This window comes from Cyprinus carpio, chromosome A7, assembly GCF_018340385.1.
Source record: "Cyprinus carpio isolate SPL01 chromosome A7, ASM1834038v1, whole genome shotgun sequence".
Lineage (NCBI taxonomy): Eukaryota > Metazoa > Chordata > Actinopteri > Cypriniformes > Cyprinidae > Cyprinus > Cyprinus carpio.
Genome location: NC_056578.1, coordinates 16451713 through 16472967, shown reverse-complemented (window position 1 = coordinate 16472967; position 21255 = coordinate 16451713). Strand labels below are relative to the sequence as shown.

The 21255-nt window shown below is 35.9% G+C and overlaps 1 protein-coding gene across 1 annotated transcript in view; it reads left to right on the top strand.

Moving 5' to 3' along the window:
- Positions 1-21255, top strand: part of LOC109093852 (cGMP-inhibited 3',5'-cyclic phosphodiesterase B-like) — a 58764-nt gene continuing 37509 nt past the window's right edge. The window contains exon 1 of the mRNA XM_042759972.1: positions 1-1097. Coding sequence (XP_042615906.1) covers positions 204-1097 — 894 coding nt within the window. The 5' untranslated portion in view covers positions 1-203. The remainder of the gene's footprint in view (positions 1098-21255) is intronic.

Below are 21255 nucleotides of genomic sequence, written 5' to 3'. Positions count from 1 at the left end.
ACAAATTGTCGCACCTAGACGGCGACATCGAGCTCTAGTCTGCTAAAAAACAACAACATTTCAGCCTCTTTTCCTCCTGGCCAAAATGCCTGAGCACGTTTGAGTGACCATGGAGCGCGTTTGCCGTCATGTAGTAAAACGTTGACACACGGAGGATTTATCTCGGAGGAATGAAAGTTTAAAGAGCACTGGAGGAGGACAACATGGCTGTGCAGGAGGAAGGAGAGGTTTTGCACAGTAAAATCAGACAGCACGATGGTGTTGGTGGCAATGCAAACAGCGGGGAGAGCTTCAGGAACGGCTATGTGAAGAGCTGCGTCACTCCGTTAAAACAAGACCACCCGAGGGGCTTTTTGTTCAACGTCTGTAGGTTTTGCAATGAGGATATCCTCAAGTCCAAACTATTCCGCGGCTCGGCTCTCTACGTGGGAGCGCTGGCAGTCCTGGCGCTCTCCTGCTTCATTTCTTGGAGCTTTCAGAGTGAGCACGGCGTCTCGGAGCTGCGGACTTTCCTCTTTGATTTCTCCCAGTCCATCAGTCCTTTATTCAGCATCGGCTGCGCGTATTTCTTTCTCACCCTCTACCTGAGGCGGACGAAGAGGGAAAGCAGCAGATGTTGGCTTTTGTCCTTACCAGCATCATGCTACTTGGGGGATTTGATGGTCTTGCGCTTGTTGCAGTGGGGAGAGGAGCACCATCAGATGCAAATGATGGGCAGGTTGCTGTTTGTGCTGGGCTGCGTGGGTCTGCTCACTCTCATCCCCACTCTCAAACTCAAACACAGCGTCCTGATCCTGGTCTTCGCCAGCCTGGTGTGGCTGCTGTCCTTCACCAGCCTCGGCTGTCTGTCTCCGTCCCTCAGGCCGGTGCTGGCGTGTATGGCGGGGGTCTCCGGCTCTCTGCTGGCGCTCTGTTTTGATCACTATTACCCACCGAGGGAGACGGCCGGCAGGATTCCTAACGCGGAGGAGAAAGTTCCCGTCATCAGACCCAGGAGAAGGTCCAGCTGTGTTTCTTTGGGAGAGACGTCCAGCAGTTATTATGGCAGTTGTAAGATGCCCCGCAGACCTTCTCTGCCCTGTATATCCAGAGAACAGGTATGGGGCTGTTCAGCAGTCCAGCAACTCTGTTACCAGTTGATATATACCAACACATCCCTTATATGCACTATAAAACACATCACAAATCATCGTGCTCCTGATACACACCATCACACTCCTGACACGTTAAAAGACAACATACACTCATAAAAATAAAGGTTCTTTATTTGCATTCATAGTTCCTTGAATAACTGTTAACATCCATGAACTTTTCTATTCAACAAAAAGTTATTTCTAGAGGAAAAAAGGTTTAAAATGTTCTTCACATTAAAAAAAAAGGTTCTTTTAAGAACACTTCACTGAAAGGTTCTTTGGGGACCCAAAAATGATTCTTCTATGGCATTGCTGCAAAAAGCCCTTTTTGAAACCTTTAATTTTTCTGAGTGTACATTGCCATCCTAAACACACTCCTGATACCCCATCACACAACACCACGACAGAACACTCCTTATACAGCAATAATCCACAAAGTTCGTAAGTGTGATATTATTAGTATTTTGTATACATTGTTGTTGGGCCAGGTCTTAATATTGGGTCAGTCACCTGTTGCATAGCTCCCAAATTTATTGTTTCACTGTGATGGGGTGAGAACTTTTCTTTATTTGCTAAACATTTCAGTTTAATTTTGTTTGGTATTTTAGAGTGAACACAGTGCAAATTTCAAGATGTTTCAAATGGATCAAAACTGCGTTTAGTTACTTATGTGAAGTTTTGGGTTGTATCCCCATGTTGTACCAGTAGTCTGATACAGTTTTATTTTAAAGATGAAGATGTGTCCTTAAAAATTTATTTTGAACTTACATAAACACATTTAATGAAAATGTCTGTTTAGTAGAATCGTAGTAAATTTTCTCTTTTCTCAGTACTACAGGAAAACATTTACTTTTCACCCACAAGCGCTTATAATGCTGGTCAGAATGTTGTGTTCGTACTGAAGTGAGACAAAACTTACATTATTAATCATTGATTCAAACACTTGAAAAGTGGGGCAGCGCTTATCCCAGTGTCTGTGCCGTAAATATATATAGAGTTTTAAATGTTTTCCTCTGATTGGCTCTTCTTTTGCATTCTATGTGTGAAGTAAAAAGGTTAAACAAAAGGAGTTGGTTTATGTTATGTGTGTGTTAGATAATGGAAAATCAGCAGACTGTTTATTTAACTTTTTTTAGACATGCAATTTGTTATCTTTAAGTTGTATAAATATGGAAAGTTTGTTAGTTCATTGAGTAGAATATGGTGCTTGCAGTTGGATTTTTTTTTTTTTTTTTTTTACATTTTATTATTATTTGTTTTTTTTTTACATCAAGCCCACATTGCCCAAAAAGTCGGCCTCAGCCAAGGGTAAAAGGTTGTGTTTAAACACTAGATTCAAGGTCATCAAACATGTGCGGCAAAGTAAATACACTGAAACATAGTGCTGGGTTTTCATGTAGTTATCCTGACTTATTTCTGCACATAAAAAAAGGCAGTATTTTACAGGACACATCTTCATCTTTAAAATAAAGCTGTATCAGAGCTTTGCACGTTTTCACACTAATTATAAATAGTTTAGTTCCTTCTCTACTTCGTTGCACATAAGGCCATTCACTTTGGGCTTCAAGTGATTTGAGTGTGCTTTGAATGAGTGCACTGTTCCAGTCACGCTCATGAATTGAGGTTTCAGTAAGACCAGTTTCAGACGTTATTTTGACCTGCAAGCACCTGTTCTTACTGAGCAGTAGCATCAGTTCTCCCTCACATGGGATCTGTAAGGACACCTGGAAACAAAATATCAAATTAGAAAGAAAGTAAATGGAATTTTCTAAGTTTGCACTCCATCCTGTCCTAGTTTGAATTGCGGCAGTATATAATTCTAGCTCATATCTTTTGTTGGTTCTTATGGAGACCAATATATTCAAAATGTACTTTTGCATATGATGAGATGAGAGCTTTCAGAATGCATAGATAGGGCTGCCGCAATAATAAATATATCAACTTATCACACAATATATGTACATGACCTCAATAATTTATGGTGAAGCAATATATTGCCCATTATATTTACATAAAAATTTATGTTACCATGTTTTTTGCATTCCACTTGCACCTGTGTCTTTTGCAGCTTGTCATGGTGTAGTTGGTGCTAGTTCAAATTTAAAAAATGCTTCTCCAAAAAAGTTGCTACAGATATGGGCTTGTTTATGAATCTGTGCTTTAGTGCATACAGACATCTGACTGCTAAATAGGGATGGTGTTTTTCAGCAATACTGTGCACCTTTGATTTACAGAGAAAAGAAGGTCCGGGAAAAATCTCCATACAAGTTATTTGCAGATTTTTATTTTTTTCTACTTGTTACTTTGCACTTTTTGTTAGAAAAAGTTTATTTACTATTAATTCAAGTTTTTTAACTTATCTAATATTTTGATACTTAATTTCCATTATTTAAATATTCTTAAATAATTAAAAGTTTGTTGTCATTTGAAAGTGAGTTGGCCGCCTTGCATTATTATGATTATATTATGTATTCAGTGGCATAAAATGGTCTTAAAATGACAATAATACTGTTTATCGCAATTATTTTTGGGGCAATATATCATACAGCAAAAAGTTGTTATCGTCACAGGCCTATGCATAGATCTACAAAAAAAATTAGAGTCATCAATCCATTAAATATTTACCCCTATTAATGCATTTTTTAAAATTCTTCCTACTCCGTGTAATTTTATGCAATAAAATTTGTGCCCTCGTCTCATCAAAAGGGAGCTGAAGAAGTGCACTTAGAAGTTGCATATTGAACACAGACGTCTATGTGTGTGCTCCTATTTTTATTTTTGGTGAAGGAAAATTGTTATACAGTGAATTTTCAATAGGTGTGTTTGTGCAATTTTTCTGTCTTTTTCTCAATTTCAGTCATGAGCCCTTTTCACTCATACAGTCTTTACTGGTAAATTACCAGTAAATTATGGTTAAGAGATTATGAACAGGACCTCTTCGAAAATACTGATAAATTAGTTTCAGCAAAAATAGCATTACTGGTAATACGCTCTTGTGTGAACGCAGCATAAGATTAGCGGTATGAGCACATGCGAGTTCAGAACGTGCTGACGTAAGACGTCTACTCTGGGCCAATCGTAACATTCTGTCGCAGATGACGCATTTACTCCGTGCTGTGTAGTTCGGTTTGAAGTCGTCTAATGCGATGTCTCTGGGCCAAAAGCATCTGCATGAATGTGAACGTTTGACACAAAAATGAATACATCAACAAAAACACTTACTGCATTTACCCCTCCATGTTTACAAACACATGGACGTAGCCGTTTAAAGGTCATTTCCCATTAATGATGTCACAGAATTTACCTGTATTTTGAAACTGATGTGTGCATGTTGCTTTACCGGTGAAAAGACGGAACGTCGTTGCCTGTGTGAACAGTGCATTTTTGAATTTACCAGTAAAGTTGTTCCGATAATTTTACAGCAATTTATTGGTATTACTGTGTGAAAGGGGCTGTGAAATTACATATTTTAAACATGATTTATATATATATATATATATATATATATATTTTTAAACATTTTTTTATACTTTTCTCACGTTCACATTCTCCTTGTACAGACCTTGAAAGTGTGAGAGTGTAAGCTTATTATCAGTCATTATCAGTTGTGAAAAAACGTCATGGGCAGTCTGAAGTAAACACAGTTTAGCCTTCTTTATGTTTTGCTGTTAAATTTGTTGCTGTGAGAAAATAATGTACATTTATTTATTCTAAGTTTAAGTTACTATGTAGTTTTTCTCTTGTGGCAGGGTCTTAATGTGTGCGTGAGTATTTTTATTTGATTTTATTTTTTTGCTTGTTGGTCTGGTCAGTGCTGTGTCTCACGTATGGTCTCATGACTTGTACACAGTGAGAAACGGCTCCAGTCCTCTCTTCAAGCCACCTGTGACTCATTGCATTTACAGCTCAATGTTCGTCACAGCCTGAGCTGTGTTTAGAACTGATGGCAGGATTATGGTGCTTTAAAGATGGACCACTATATGAAGTAGCCAGGCTGTTTGAGATGTTTATGTGGTGTGGATCTTTAAATCAGTTGATAATCATAACAAAGCCCAGTCACATTTAACATAGCACATGGAGCTGTGATTATATTGTAGAGATGCTAGGGGCCGAGCAGCGAACAATGCCTCATTCCTTTTTTTTTGTTTTTCTTGCATAGCTAACTTTATCAATGAAGTTGAGCTCGATGTAAAGCAGTTAGATGGAGTTTGGTTTATTTTATACATTAGCATGTATTTTAGAGTAAGAATTTAATTTAGCCCCTTGAGTTATGACCATAACAGTTTAACAAAATGTATGTGCGCACACACTCACACATAAAAATATATTCAAAAAGAAGCAGTTATTTGCAGATCAGATAAGGTTGTGGCTGTTTTAGAGGAGTCACTGATTGGAAAGAATCTGTTTTTGTTAAGGCCAAAAAGTACTGGTTACGATGTACTAAATCTTTACGAAGTGTGAATTAAATTGTGATAGCCTCTTTTCTAACTTAGAGGTTTATTAGAAAAGAAACAATACAATAGTCAGGAATGGATGAAGAAAAGGATTTTTATTTTCAGATAACAAAAAGTATTTTTCAGGGTTGTGATTTTTTTTTTTCATCTATGCTGACTTTGCATAATACATTTCTATTTACAAAATCCAGAAAAATGCATAATTAATTTGTTTAAAACATGCTTTTTTCCTGTTTATGCATATTTAGACTTTTAGTCAAGAAAATTTTATCACTTAAGAAGGAAAGTTTGAGCAGTAGCAAACAGAATGCAAATAAGTGTGCATGTTTTTATTTTAACATTTTAAACTGACGATTTAAGATGTTTGATTTATTGAATGTGATCATTCTAATTTGTTTATCATTAAGGGTAAGCAGCATTGTTTACTGAGCGTGCATTGAAGATAGATAAAAGACATTGGACATTTTTTTTAGGTCCATTCCATGGAGTGTTCTCTATGTTGTTGGACATCTTAGTTATACTGTGCTGATAAAGGGCATGGTGAAAGAAGAGCTGAGGAATTGAAGAAAATGCAGAAAGAATTGCACAGAGAAACCCAACATGACCAGCCAATTGTTTTGCATAATCTGTTTGCACTTTAATCTCATTGTAAACTGGTCAGTTACGTACATGTCGAAATACAGTTTATGAAAATGCAGCAGTCAGCATAACAACCATAATGCTTACAGCCTTGAATTAATATGTGTACGTAGATCAACATCAAGCTAAAACCATCATGAGAAGCATCACTGGTGTGGTCAGTTATTGGTCACTTGTGGCACAGAGCAGCTGAGCTGGATATTTCACTGTTGCCAGAGGTTTAAAAAGTACTCAAAAATTTTACTCAAGTGAAAGTACAGATACTCAGTGAAAATTTTTCTCAGTTAAAAGTACAAGTATCTGGCTAAAAACATACTTGAGTAAAAGTTAAAAAGTACAACTTTAAATTGTACTCAAGTATTAAAAAAGTAGAACTTTTTTTTTTCTGACAGACATACAGAAGTTTGATTAAAGGGAGAAAACAAAAGAAAATGTCATGGCACAGGTCAAACACATATATCTAGTGTAACAACAAAAACAATTAAAATGCAGTACAGTGGAACACACACACACACACACACACACACAAAAACAGAATGGGATTAGAAAAGAAACTTGATCCTTTCTACCCTCATGCCATCCCATGTATATATATGACTTTCATTTATCAGATGAACACAAACGAAGAGTTTTAGAAAAAGGAAAAAAAACATCTCTTTTTGTATAATGCAAGTGCATGGGACGTCCAAAATGACAGTAACTCATAGAACCCCTGTTAATGAATCAGTGTCTTCTTAAGCAAAACGATAGACATGTAAGTGAAAAAAAAGAACAAATACTAATATTATTACTTATTACTCTTTGTGTGGTTTCTGAAGTGGTCCTGTCCCTTTGCGTTATATGGACTAAAAATCTTTGCTTGTGTTCATCTGATGAAAGAAAGACATAAACATCTGGGACGACATGAGAGTGAGTAAAGAATGAGAGAATTTTCATTTTTGGGTGAACTATCCCTTTGAAGAGCAAGATGTGATGCAGAGGCTAGAAATATATTCCAGACAGTATACAAGAGTGTTGAATTAATGAGGAGAGTCATGGAATTAAAACATACAACATTAATGTTTTGAAAGGTCACTTTTTTGTGTGTTGTCTGTTCAATGTCACTGTCTAAAAGGATAATTAAACCTTACATTTTTTATTTGGGGACATTTAGAGTTTTTTCTCTGCAAATTTTGATAAGTAATTATTTGCGACTAATTCGATTAGTTAATGAGCAAATCATGTAATTATTAAGATTGGCAGTCGTAATTGCTATTCAATGTGTCATATTATTCACTACCTGGTAAGAACATCATTAAACATGATTTACAATTAATTTAACATACAATGTTCATTTAAACACTTTTTTGGAGGTTTGTTACATTTAATATAAAAAAAACCAAAAACAATCACTCCCACAAAAATATTACTTTTATTTAAATTCTCATTCTCAATCTTGTGCATCCAGCCAATGTATTAAACAGCTAATAGCTCTATCAAAACAGAAAGAATAATGAATTTTTTTGCGGAAAACACAACTTTGCTACCTCAGTATACTTCCTCAGATTTGATGGTGAACTTCTGAAGCCATACATTATCTGATGAAAGTCATAACTGAAGTAGAAATGTGTGTGCTGATGCGTGAAAACAATTTATCATTGGTTCTCACGTCAAGCATGCACGTTTTAGCTTCCGTTTACCATATTAAATGTGCTTAAGATAAAATAAAAATGTAATTTACTTTTCAAGATGAAATAAAATTGTAAGGAGTAAAAAGTACTCAAGTAAAAGTACAAGTAGTCATTTTAAATTTTACTTCAATAAAGTACAAATCCCCCAAAATAATACTCAAGTAGAGTAATCAAGTAAAATTACTCAAGTATTTTACACCCCTGACTGTTGCCCATGGTAACATATAGGTGCTGTTTTCATGTTTCATCACTTTGTGATGAACTCAAGGTAGTTGGTGCCACGTAGTGTCTCAAAGCACTTACTCTAACTACTGAATGTTAGAATGTATGTATATATACAGCAAATTAAGGATGGGCATTTTTCAGAAATATTGTATTCAAATATTTGGGCTCATTATTTAAATAATATTTAATGAGAAAGAAGTTATTTTTTTTAATAGTCAAGCTTTTGTCACCATTTCTGAACAAGCAATTGATTACACAATGTTCTACAACAACGTTACATTATATCTTGGGCTGGTCTGAATACAGTTTTTTGAGCTTCGAAGCTTTGGTAGTAATCAACACCGAATATTCGAAGCTTCGGAGGGAAGGGGCTGAACATACAGTATTCTTCTCTCTTAACACTGTGCTTACATTGGACGCGAGCGGCAAAATACAATAGAATCTATTATGCTCTCTACACTGGATGCGGCGCAGCGCGGCTGACAAATGCCTGACAGTAAACTACTGCTGCGTTCTATTTATGACGTACTGATACTAATTTCAAATGATTTTCAAAAGTCGCGTCCAGTGTATACAGACTTTAGCTGTCGCGTCCAGTGTAGACACGGTGTAATAAAAGCATGAATCTCTGTGTGTTTGTCTGTTTGCATTTTTATTATGTCGAGAACAGTTCATCCAATTGACTTCACGTGTGGCGGATGTGTTGCTACGTTGCTAAGTGCAGTGTCACATTTTGGAGCAATATGGACACGCGACACGTTCAGAATGAATAAACTTTTAATAAACTACAGAACAGCATGAGCCGGAAGCGACGCACCTCATGAGGCTTATATGCTCCGAGAACAGACACTGCACTAGTGATACAAATCACTCAGGTCTGTTAAGAGCAATACTTCTAATATAGACAAATTATTATTAGGCTGGGCTACTGTGCGTTTTTTTATGACTGTCGTATTCGCAAGTATTTTCAAAGGAAAATAAGTGCACTTTTTATAATGTGTAAAGTTACTGATTAACATAGTGAATAAAAGCAGTTCGTTTTTTATTTTATTTTTTACACCAACAATATACTATAGGCATACTACTTGCAGAACTCAGGTGTTTTTTTCAAACTTGATGTGCTGTTGTGGTAGGCCAGTTTCAGATCACATATTTGGTACACTGCCTTTGTCTTGTCTTCACTCAATTTAAAGTGCTCCCACACAGCTGAGGTCTTTGCATTTTTGTCTTCTCTTCCAGATGAACTAAATCATGACGTTTACTCAAGGGTGAATGAGAACCGTTTCGCGGGGGATGCCAGGAGTTCGAATAAAAAAAAAAAGAATATTCAAATCTCAAAATGTAAAATCGAATGCCAACCCACCGAATGAATATTCGAATAATCAAATATTCTGGCCTAGCCCTAGATATCTGAAGGTTTTCTTTTAAATTAAAATATGTGTAAACAATATATATGTGTGTGTGTATGTGTGAATGTGTTAGTTTTGTCACGGTATCAAAATTTCAGTATTCAGTAAAGACCAAAAGCATTTAAGCTCAAGCAGAGCAAACAGAAAAAATAAAGTAGACCGTCCCAATTATAGTGCAGAAGATACATACGCTCGAGTCGGCCTGTTTATCGTGTTTATATTGTTTCACATGTTAATGTTGAGAAAAACAATAATATTCTCCACATGCTCGGGTGAAAGTTGGCTCCTCAGTCTGATAACAATAAGAATGCGTGCCGACACAGACGTCCCGAGACACAAAGATAAAGTATGTTAAGCGCTTTGTGTTTTCTGTCCCTCAAGGAAACTTAAAGGAAGCATATGTCTGAAGATTATTTGGCTATCAGATGCGCTCTCTTCTTGGCTCACTCGGGGTACAGCTGCGGTTACCTGCAGTCGTGAATGCAGTGATGGACAGCTGTCTTTAATCAGTCGACTGCTGTTTAGATTTCATGTCATTTCTCATTGTGCTGGTGATGATAACTCAGTTTCACTGATCAATACATAAGAACATTTTGATCAAAGTAATTCCAAACTTTACGAGGCAAACGATGACATTCTGTGATCAAATACAATCAACTTGTTAACATGCTCCACAGCGCCACCAAGTTCCTTCAGTTAAAACTGACTTTTAGTTTGCATGCTTAGGATTTATTATAGATTCCCTGCCTTTTTTTATTTTTTATTTTTTTTGCAATTTTTATCATATATTATCATTGTGTATCACACTGTATAGTAGTTGACAGTGTGCTGTGTATATTTATGTATATATAAATACACACACATACATGTATATATTTAAGAAACAAATAGGTAATGGATAATTATTTATATATATATATATATAATATAAATATGATATATAAATATATATATGGATAAAATTGAGAAATAAAGTATAATTGTTGTATGAGCGACTTTGCAAAATTATATGTAATCTGGTGAACAAGGCTGACCTTTGTGGGTTTTAAAAAGGGTACTGCATGTATTAAAGTCAAAAAGAATGTTTACATGCTGTGTCATAATTGATGACAAATGTTTACTTATTATTAGCATTAAAAATATAGGTAATATAAACATGAAATAAATTATATATATATATATATATATATATATATATATATATATATATATATATATATATATATATATATATATATATATATATATATATATATATATATATAGTAGAAAACACATTTGTGTAATTTAGTTTTTTTTTTGTTGCTGTCAGAATGGAATGTAGCATGGTCATTTGCTGTTAGTGGCTCATGCTGATATGGAAGCTGTAAAGTTGGCAGTTGTTATTTGTCTCTGGGGTGTTTTGCCATATGGGATGTAAAGAGTTTTGGGTATTTCGTGATGTTCGTGACCTCATGTAAGTGAAGAGAATGAGAACAATCACTACTTGGCTCAAAGCTATTTTAGTTTTGCCAGCTTCTGGGAGGTTTAATGTATTTTGTTTAGGTAAGGTTTCAGCTAATCTTTTTCAGCACAATAAGTGAGGGCCCAGAAGGTTTAGATGTACATAAGTAATGCTGAAGTCACAAAAGGTTAAAATGCTGTCACACGGGCCTGCATCTTTCACAGTCCACTAACTGACCAGTGTTTATTTGATGAAATACAGTTTGTTTAACTGCTTACTGCTGATTGTGACAGTGTTTCCATTATAGTGCACTCTGCTGAGAAACCGCTGTTCATGCTTATACTGTTGTTTTATTGAAATTGGAAATTTATGGGTGAGTTTTTTATTTTCAATTTATTGCAATGGTATGAATGAAATATCTTTCTTTATTGTGACATCTGAATTAATTTGATTTCTAAAGGCTTCATAAAAAGTTATGTGCACTGTAAAATTACCTGTCCCTACAACAAAAATTATTAGTGTATATTTTACAAGAAAGTACTATTTCAGTCTTTCTACTCCAAAATTCCAAATTTAATTCATTGTGTTCCAAGTTTCTTTGGAATTATTTGTGTGAAAATATTGACACTGTTTTTATATATATAAATTGTAAATTGAGCTCAGTGATTTGCTGAATGAATCGACAACATATGAATGGCCTGTGATTGTGTGTGTGAATGCAAATGCCAGAGTGAGGCCATGTGTGCTATTTCCCTCAGTTGAAAATGAATAGATCACTTTTGCGAATGAGATGCCTGAATGTGGGAGATGTCCTGGACCGGGAATCCCCTGCAACGCATGTGGCACATTTGGAATGCACTCCATATTATGTATTTATGAAAGAACAGTGAGACTGACAATTCATAATTCATTGGGCTTGATGAGAGGGATTTACATTTTACCGCCGCTGAGGTGTCAGTGAGGTGAAAGTGCGTGCGGCAATTCACAGTAAAATATCATCACCCGAACATCGCTTTATGTAAGCTACTCAAAATAAGAACGCAATCGCATAAGTGCATCATTTCTTTATGTAAAAAGGCCTTGTTGAGCACAAATCTTATTTGAATCTTATAATGTTTTTCTACCTTTGCAAAAGTTGTTGCTTCACCCATTAGTTGTTAACTTTAATATATTGAAATGTTCTCTTCTGCTGAATGTGGCGCTAGTGTGTTTGTCTGTAAATAAATACAGAGGTGGGCCTCTTCAGTCAGAGCTGAGCTGAAGAATTTTTTTATTTTGGATTAAGCAGGAGCATTAGCAGTCTCTCATCAATGTGAAGTGTGTGTGTTTTAAGAATAAAGCCTGTGTGGTATTACATGGCCTTCTGCCATGCTGTGCAACAATGTTGTGCCACATTCTTAATGTCTCATTGAGACTTTTGAAACATCAGCTGTTACTGTGCTTTACTGTAATAATACAGAGAACTTAAAATAGTAAGAGACAGACACATATAGCGTGTCGTTATTGTAAGTACAGTCAGTCTTTTTCAAATTGTTAAATTATGTAAAATTATCAAATTGTTACTTTTTTTTATTAATATAAACAGACAGGATTTTTCTTTTCTTTTTTCTTTTTCTTTTCACGTTGTATCCCTTTTTGTTATTACACACATGGAAATCTGAGTGCAACAAACAATTTAATTAATTTTGTAATTAAAGTATTTTAGTAATTAAAATTAATTACCAGCCATATACACAGTTGTATTTGTAGGTATATAGTGGCAAGTAATGCCTCTAAGCAACCCTTAAATACAAAGCAAAGAGAGCGGGAGAGAGAAAAGGTGTGTGTGTGTGTGTGTGTGTGAGACGGTGGAACAGTGGAGTAGAGCTCCTCTCAGCTGTCACGTTCTCCTGCACTAATGCCATGTGGAATGATATAACATTGACGTCACTAAGTGGTGACGTATGAGAGTATGTCTACAGAAAAAAAGGCCAAGATTTACTTATTGCCATGTACAATTTACTGACTGCCTCCTAAACGGCATGATCAGAGTAGAGAACACTCCGATAATACGCTCAGAGACATGACAAACCGTTGTGTGTGTGTTTTCTCGTAGAGGTCTGATAGTTTCAATTTTAATATATTTTTTTCTTTAGATGAAAATTACAGCTTGAAAAACAATGACAGCAATACTTTTCAAAAATGTAGTTTGTAGTCATAAATGAAAAAGATGATGTGATGTGAAACAGGGTGTGAATCTCTGAGAATGCCTTTTAAAACAAGTGAAAAGAAAATGGGGAGGCTTGGCCCTATTATGTGTGAGATGAAGCGCTGTGATCTATTTCCATTATTGGAGTGCGAGTGAGGTTTTGGTCTCATTCTCTGAATGGACTGGTATGAGTGTGTGTGTGTGTGTGTGTGTCTATGTAGGAAAGAAGGGGATAATCTTGAAATGAGGAATTTAAAACTATTCACACATTTTAGGATTAAGGAATATTTTCGGGCTGCTGTTTCTGAGTGACTGCCTTCCTTTTGCAGCATGTATAAATTGGTGGTTATGTGTGTTGTATCTGTGAACACTGGTTACGCAAATCCTCTCCTCGACCCAAGTCACAGATTTAAAATGAGGAGCGGGGCTAGACCACAGTGAGGAATGATCTCTACACCGTACTCTTTACTGGACGACGTTAATCTTATTTAATATGAACCAAATTATTATTATTATTATTGTTACTATGAAATTAACAAAAATTACATTTTTTTTATAAGGAACTTCTCGAATTATGTTTATTATTATTATGATTAATTATTACTTTTGTTCATTTAATTTTTAGTTAAATTGAAAATGAACTAATATTGTTAAACTATTACAAAATTTTTCCTCTAGATTTACAGTGCATTCTAAATGTAATCGTGTTTAATTATCTAATAATGTGTTCGGCTGGTTTTAATGTGAAATGTGCTCTTCATTGAGGGGAGCAATAAATGTGTTCTGTTGTGCCAGGAACCGTGCCAAGCTGGAATATTTCAAAGGTTCACGCTTTCAGTTGCATTCTTTGCATCTCTCTCAGTTCGTAAGTTGTCTGTTGCATTTTAAGGTAGACACAAAGAACCTTAACATAAAACCAGCTGTTCTTCTCTGTTACTTCCCAAAACCCCTCTTATTTCTTTCGCCCAGACTTCGACCCAACAAGATCCTAACAGCACCTGTGGTGTGAGTAATTCCTGTAGCATGCAGGAGTTCTCCAGGTTAAGGAGGAAAGGGTTAACACAGATCAGTGGCGTTTCTGTCTGCAGACTGAAACAGGATGCAGTGAGTGCATTGTCAGCCTGCTGGTGTGAGTGCAAACAGATGAGGAAATGCTGGAGCGGCTACTCCAAAACTCGGTTACCTTGGAAACCGTTTGCGTCATGATCGCCAGCAATTAGCTTGCAGCTCTTTAGTTTTTCATGCTGGCTGAGCCGAGCTGAGCAGCGGTTGCTTAAAGCGCTTTAGTGTTGCTGTTAGTCAGGTTTACTAACACGGTGTGTTACTTTTTATTAAATACATTTTCATTTGATTATTTTTATGATCATACATTTTCTTTTCTTTCTTTTATTTTTGCAGTAGAAATTTCCTTGACCACGTTTGTGCATGGTTTCTTTTAATTTGTCTTGATGTCTCATTCAGGTCTAGTTGCTGTATTTTCTTTCACAAGTGCAGCAGTGGTTCCTTTAATACATTACATGTGATTGACATGATTAACATTGATAAAGTTTATTCATTTAGCACAGGAGGGATTTTTATTTTTTTTGTCAAATCATACTCTGGCTGTTCCTTATTTCCCCAGCTTCTTAAACTGCCCTTTCTCGCTCTATCTCCACAGCCGTGTGTGTGTGTGCTCTCACTCATTGTATCCATGCAGTTCTTTGTATCTCCATGTTTTGGGGACATTAATGGAAACAGTTGAGAGATAAGTTGCTTTTCCTGGATGTGTTGAAGTGACGGGTTCACACCTTCCTTTAGTGGATGGGGTCAAAAACAGACTAGGAGACCCACGGGTCAAAACAGGGGACGTCTGGCACACCTCCCCTCTTTATATTAGCCACACACTCAGCACATCTCATTGGTTTTAAGTAGGCCCAGGGATTTTCTGCATGGCTTATCGGGAAAGGTTTATTGCACCATAAGGTTCCTAGACACTCAAACATTTAAGGTGGCCTAGTAGCTCTTAAGCCCACAAGGAGGTTGTTGATCCTTGTATGTGTCCAGCATTTGAAAAAGCTGTTTGTTCACTTGGCCGGCTGCGGGGGGATGAACACATGGTCAGGTCTTGTGGGTCGTATGGAGACTTCCTGAGATCGGGAAGCCTGTGGTCAATATAAAGATTGTGATTGTAGCTTGGCTTTGGCTCTTTGATTTCCATGACACGAGAATGAAAGGCATGCAAGATTTCTTTTCTTTCTTTCTTTCTTTCTTTCTTTCTTTCTTTCTTTCTTTCTTTCTTTCTTTCTTTTAATTAAAAAAAATTAATACGTGTTGTTACACTTGACAATTTAAATTTGAGAGCTTTATTTTTATTTATTTTTTTAAATAATGCTGTAATTTCCAGGATAAATACTTAGTTTTGAAAACACTTGTATTTTTATAGCCTTTTTTGTTTAATATTTAATTTATTTTTTAAATGTGTGTTTGGGAGAATTTTTTACTTTTATTTTAATGTCCCAAGTCCCATTAGTCTGTGAAGGCACGGAAAAATAAGCTGAATCAATTGAGCCCAATTTGAGAGTTTTTGGAATGCTTTATTCTAAAAAAATAAGTAAAGCTCCAAATATGTGTGTGTTTGAGGAAGCATTAAATTACTGTGGTAATATATTATGCCACTGAAACACAAGTATCTTAAAAGCATTGCTGCTCTCCTTTTCCCTTCTTTTTTTTCTCTCATTCTTTCTTACTTTAACCATCTGTCTCTCTCTCTCTCTCTCTCTCACTCTGTTTCTGTCTTATTTGAAAACAGTGTCAGCACTGCTGCTTTTACACCATAAGACTGTTGCTAGGTGACTGCTGACGTCAGTGGTGGCTTCAGAGGAAGGTCTGTGTGTTTAGTTGCTGAGCGCGAACCCCACTGAAAGAGGGCAAAACTATGAAACGCTGCACTCAGTGCAGAAACCTGAACTCTTGGAAGAACTGACCTAAATATTCCAAACATTTCCTTTTCTATTAAAAGTTTGCACTGTGAAAATGTAATACTAATAAAATGTAGCCACTTCACCGTCCCCCTCCCCCCGCCCCCTGTTTTGAGCTTTAGCTGTGCTGACGTCAGTCGCATTTCACAGGAGGGGAAAAGTCAATCATTAGTGTCAAAAGAAGGGCCCTGACTTCAGTGGCGGCGTCTCGCCCCCTCTTGCATGAGCCTTGTCCTGAATTTTTCTTGACTTTGTTTATGCTGTGCAGGAAGTCATTCTTTTAAACAGATGAAATGGTTAAAAGCAGATGTTTCCAATTTTTTAACCGGTTTACTAGCCTTTTTTTATAATTAATTTTGCAGTTGTGCTCTGATACTGTGATGTTTTTTTTATGTTGTGTTTTTTTTTTATGTCTTTTAATTATGGTTCAAATTTTAAATTTAGAAGTAATTAATTTTTTTATGAAAACTGACATTTAAAAAAATATTTAATAAAATTATATTTAATAAAAATAGTGTAAGTTCACTCTTGAAATAAATTTTACATATAAAGCATGTTTGTGTACAGTGCTGGTTTTGATAGCAAATAAAATATTTAAAAATACATATTGTAATATATAATAAAATATATAAACAACATAAAATATAGTAATAATGATTAAAACATAAGAATCTATCATTTTAATATCTCTGCTTTAGAAGACTTTAACTTCTTACATTTAGTGAATGTCTTTTACATTTAGTGAATGTCTTTCTGGTCTGTCCACATAGTTACACATTGACATTCTTATTGGAACATAACTAAAATTTCTTCAAGGTTAAAGACTGTTATAGAAAAACAACATCGTAAATGTAAGTAATGAGGCATAAAAGTACTGTCTTTTAAACCATGAGAGGTGTGTGTTTGTGTATGTCTCTTTTGGGCTTTGTGTACTTGCTCATGTGTGTGTTATGAATGACGTGAGCTGTCATGAGAGATTAGAAGGCCACTCCACCATGTGGCTTAATGAAGAGTGTGATAGGCGTCTGTGGGAATCACGTGGCCATTAGCGCAGAAGACTTGTTACTTTAGTGTGCTCTCACACAGACACATGCTCCAGTGGTGGTGGTGGCGGTGGCGCTGCGCTAGATTAAATCAGAATTGTGGCCCACCCAAACTGCCACGTATGACGCACACACAGTTCCCCACCAGGTTAATGAATAGAGGCCTCTAAGAAAAGACAAGTGAGCTTTGATTGTTGATTGTAGTTTTTTTCTCAAAAGACGTCAGAGAGAAATATAACAGTGCTTTAAGAGAAAATTCTAATTCAAATTGCATACCAGTATATATACCACATAGTGTATATACATACACTACAGTGTCTCTTAACTAGTTGCTTATTAGCTTGCATATTACTAGAATATTAGCCATTTATTAGTAGTAATTAAGCATATGTTAATGCCTTATTCTACATGACCTTATTTTACATCCCTAATCCTACCCAATACCTAAACTTAACAACTACCTTTCTAACTATTAATAAGCAGCAAATTAGGAATTTATTTATTGAGGGAAAAGTTGATAGTTAATATTGAATAAGTGTTCCCTATTCTAAAGTGTTACCACACATATATATATTATATTTGTTTGTATATGTAGAGAAATATACACAGCATGGATTATATAGGAAGCCTGTTTCTGCCATGGAATAAAAAAATAATAAAGGTAATTGCGACTTTTTATTAACAATTCTGACTCTTTTTGTTCTTGCAATTCAGATGTGTCTCAATTTTGCATTTCTTTTCTTTGAATTCTGATTATATCTCACTGTTTAGATTTTTCCCCCCTCTGAATTCTGAGTTTACATCTTACAATTCGTTTTTTTTTTTCACACAAGGGTTGTGTCCGAAACGTGAATCCATAATTTAAAAAAAATTCTCTTACCACATAAATAGAGTTAGGAGAGATGACGGCGAATTATTTGCAGATTCTGAGCACCACTGACAAACATCTAATCTTATATAATGTGTGGCAAGTACTGACGCTCCATAGAAAACAGAGTACATGTGATAGTGAATCTCGAAAGTGTCTCTATCAGCCATCGGCGATGGACAATGTCATTGTCTATCGGCCCAACCCTAATTCTGACTTTATCTCGCAGTTTGAAGAAAAAAAGTCAGAATTGTGAAATAAAAAGTTGCATTTACCTTTTTTATTATATATTTATTTATATTTATATTTATTTACATGGCCCTGTGTACACATAGGAAGGGATGTATGACCAGAAGCCCTATCACGATCCCTGTCACGGCCCGTATCATGTTCGCTCTAGGCATCATGGCACAGAGTACAAAATGAGCTCAGTGCTCTGATGGGCACCTCTATCCTTGATGACAGGCTGCTGAGGTAATACCTTCTTAGGGGTGCCATGGATGGATGTACATTATTACAATACCTTTCTCCCCATCCTGGCACAAATTACTCAATCAGTTCCGGGTTTGATGAAGGCCCACCTTCCGAAAAAAGAAATGTGATGTGATTGGTTAGCTGTCCCAGTGCGTTGTGATTGGCAAACAGCTTAGACAGTGTTTCAGAACTGCCCCGCCCCTTGCCAAAGCAGCTAGTTCTTCTGTCTGCTCTGGTGTAGATAAGGATGGGGTCAATATTGATATATCAATTTGAGCCGGATTAAGACCCGGAGAATATTGAACAGGAGGATCGCGCAGAACATTTGCACGCACGGATATTGCAAGACATATTAGAGTGGTAATGTTATTGTTGTTGTTGTTGTTGTTTTGGCTAAATCACGTTTTAGATAGGATGTCAACACCCGCTTAAAAACAACTGCATTTACTATGTATGGATAAGTGCTTATGTATTATTTTTATTGTTGTTTAATTTTAACATTACAACATGAATTTAGTTGATTTTATTTATACTATAGTCTAGTGTTTCCCAGGCGGCATTTATATGCAAACTAATTCTCTGCCAGCAAGAGGCGCTGTTTAGGGATGGCCGGATCGATCCAACTAACGCGAGTATCGAAAGTATCGATACTCAAACAAAAAATATTGATACAAAGGTGTGTTTTATTTACAAGTGATTTTATTTATTTAACGAAAAAATGAAATAATAACGAATGCGTACAATATGCATTGAATTGGACGAATAACCTACGTTAGCAAATAATTGTGTAGGTTAGAACTATTTTGCTGCTCCTCTGAACACATGCAAATGTTGCAAGACAGAACCAATCCATCACAGACAGCGTTGACTCACTTCTGACAGTGCATTCAAGCAGGGCTGCGTTTCCCAAAAGTATCATAAGAAAGGATTAAAGCTTTTGGGAACGGCAGCTCTGAACAATGCTTATCAGAGGACAGAAAAAAGCATACATGTGTGGGTTATTTCAAATAAACAATTTAAATTGTAGCCTACATAGTTTGTGTTTTGAACGATAATATTGATCATGTTCTATTTTGTTAGAAATCATACACTGTCAGAATAAAAAGGTTGCATTTTATGCATGCAACAGCCTGTCACTGGCAGTCCCTTATGAAAATGAACCATGGTTTTACTAAAGTGACCATAGTTCAATTGTAGTATTTGTAGATTTGAATCCTGTGTAAACAAAAAACATATTTAGACCATGTGTAAACAAAAATATAACTTAATAAGTTACAATTAAGGAGTATTGAATGTTAAAATGCATTTTAAACATAAAGTTAAGTGGTTATCATTACCCATTTTACTCTTAGTAATTTAATACATTTCATAATTTGAAAGTTAAGTTCAGAAGTATCGTATCGGTATCGATATCGGCGATACTGCCTTGAAAAATATCGGTATCGTATCGAAAACAAAATAAGTGGTCTCGCCCATCCCTAGCGCTGGTGGAGTGGTAGAGTCCAAGGTTTCCCTGGTAACCGCTGTACGCAAAGCAGCGCTCCGCTCAAAAAAACTGCTTTATCAGACATTACATGCAAGATTAAATGAAAATGACATCCATTTTTCTGAAGACAGTTGGTTTCTTACCGAAATAAAGTGATATAAAAACACCCCCACTCAATGTATGGGAAACAATGTAGTGTCATAATTGAAGTGTAAATTCTGCAAACTACATCATTGTCCTGTATTGAACATTTTCATAGTTGTAACATACATATTTACATACATAATTATTCAGGTGCATGTGTAATAACTTGCAAAAACCTGAGGCTACATCAGCACTTCTTCTTCAACATCTTGTCTGATACACTCAACCAAGCTTTCTAACCACTATCTTGCCCCTCCCCACCCCGCAACCATTCGAATTTCCATAGGCAGGAATTACTTTAATGATATTCTAATGGGCCGCTTTGTGATATCACAAAACCCGGAAAACAAATGCTATAGTCCAAACGAGCCATTCGTTATAGTTCTTGAAAAGTTTTTTTTTTTTTTTTTTAAATGAAGTATCTCCCTTTGGAGTGGACTTTGAGATTTGTAAGTTTGAAGATCTTTTTTTATGCCCAAACATACACACTACACACTGACTAAAATTCAAAAAGTGAAAAAACATAATAGGACCGCTTTAAAGGAAACAAAAAATATGAGTGTGATATACCCCTCACCCTCAGGCCATCCAAGATGTAGACAAGTTTGTTTCTGGAATAAGAACAAATTTGGAGAAATGTATTGCATCACTTGCTCACCAGTGGATCCTCTGCAGTGAATGGGTGCTGTCAGAATGACAGTTCAAGTTCAATTCATATGATTCCAGTCCATCAGTTAACACCTTATGAAAAGCTGTGTGTTTGTAAGAAACAAAACCATCAGTAAGATTAACTATTTGGATTATTGTGATTTTTTTTTTTTTTTTATCAGCTGTTTCAACTCATTCTGACGGCACCCATTCACTGCAGAGGATCCATTGGTGAGCAAGTGATACAATGCTAACTTTCTCCAAAACTTTTCTGATGAACAAACAAACTCATCTACATCTTGAATGGCCTGAGGGTGAGTACACATAATGTCTTCATGAAATTCAAACGCATTTTAAAAACGGACTTCAAGCAAAATGGAAATCCACAATTGGCCTTAGTGGAACAAGATCACACCTGTTTATGTTTAAAGTGATGATTGTGATGAGATTACCCGTTGATCAGATCTAGAATA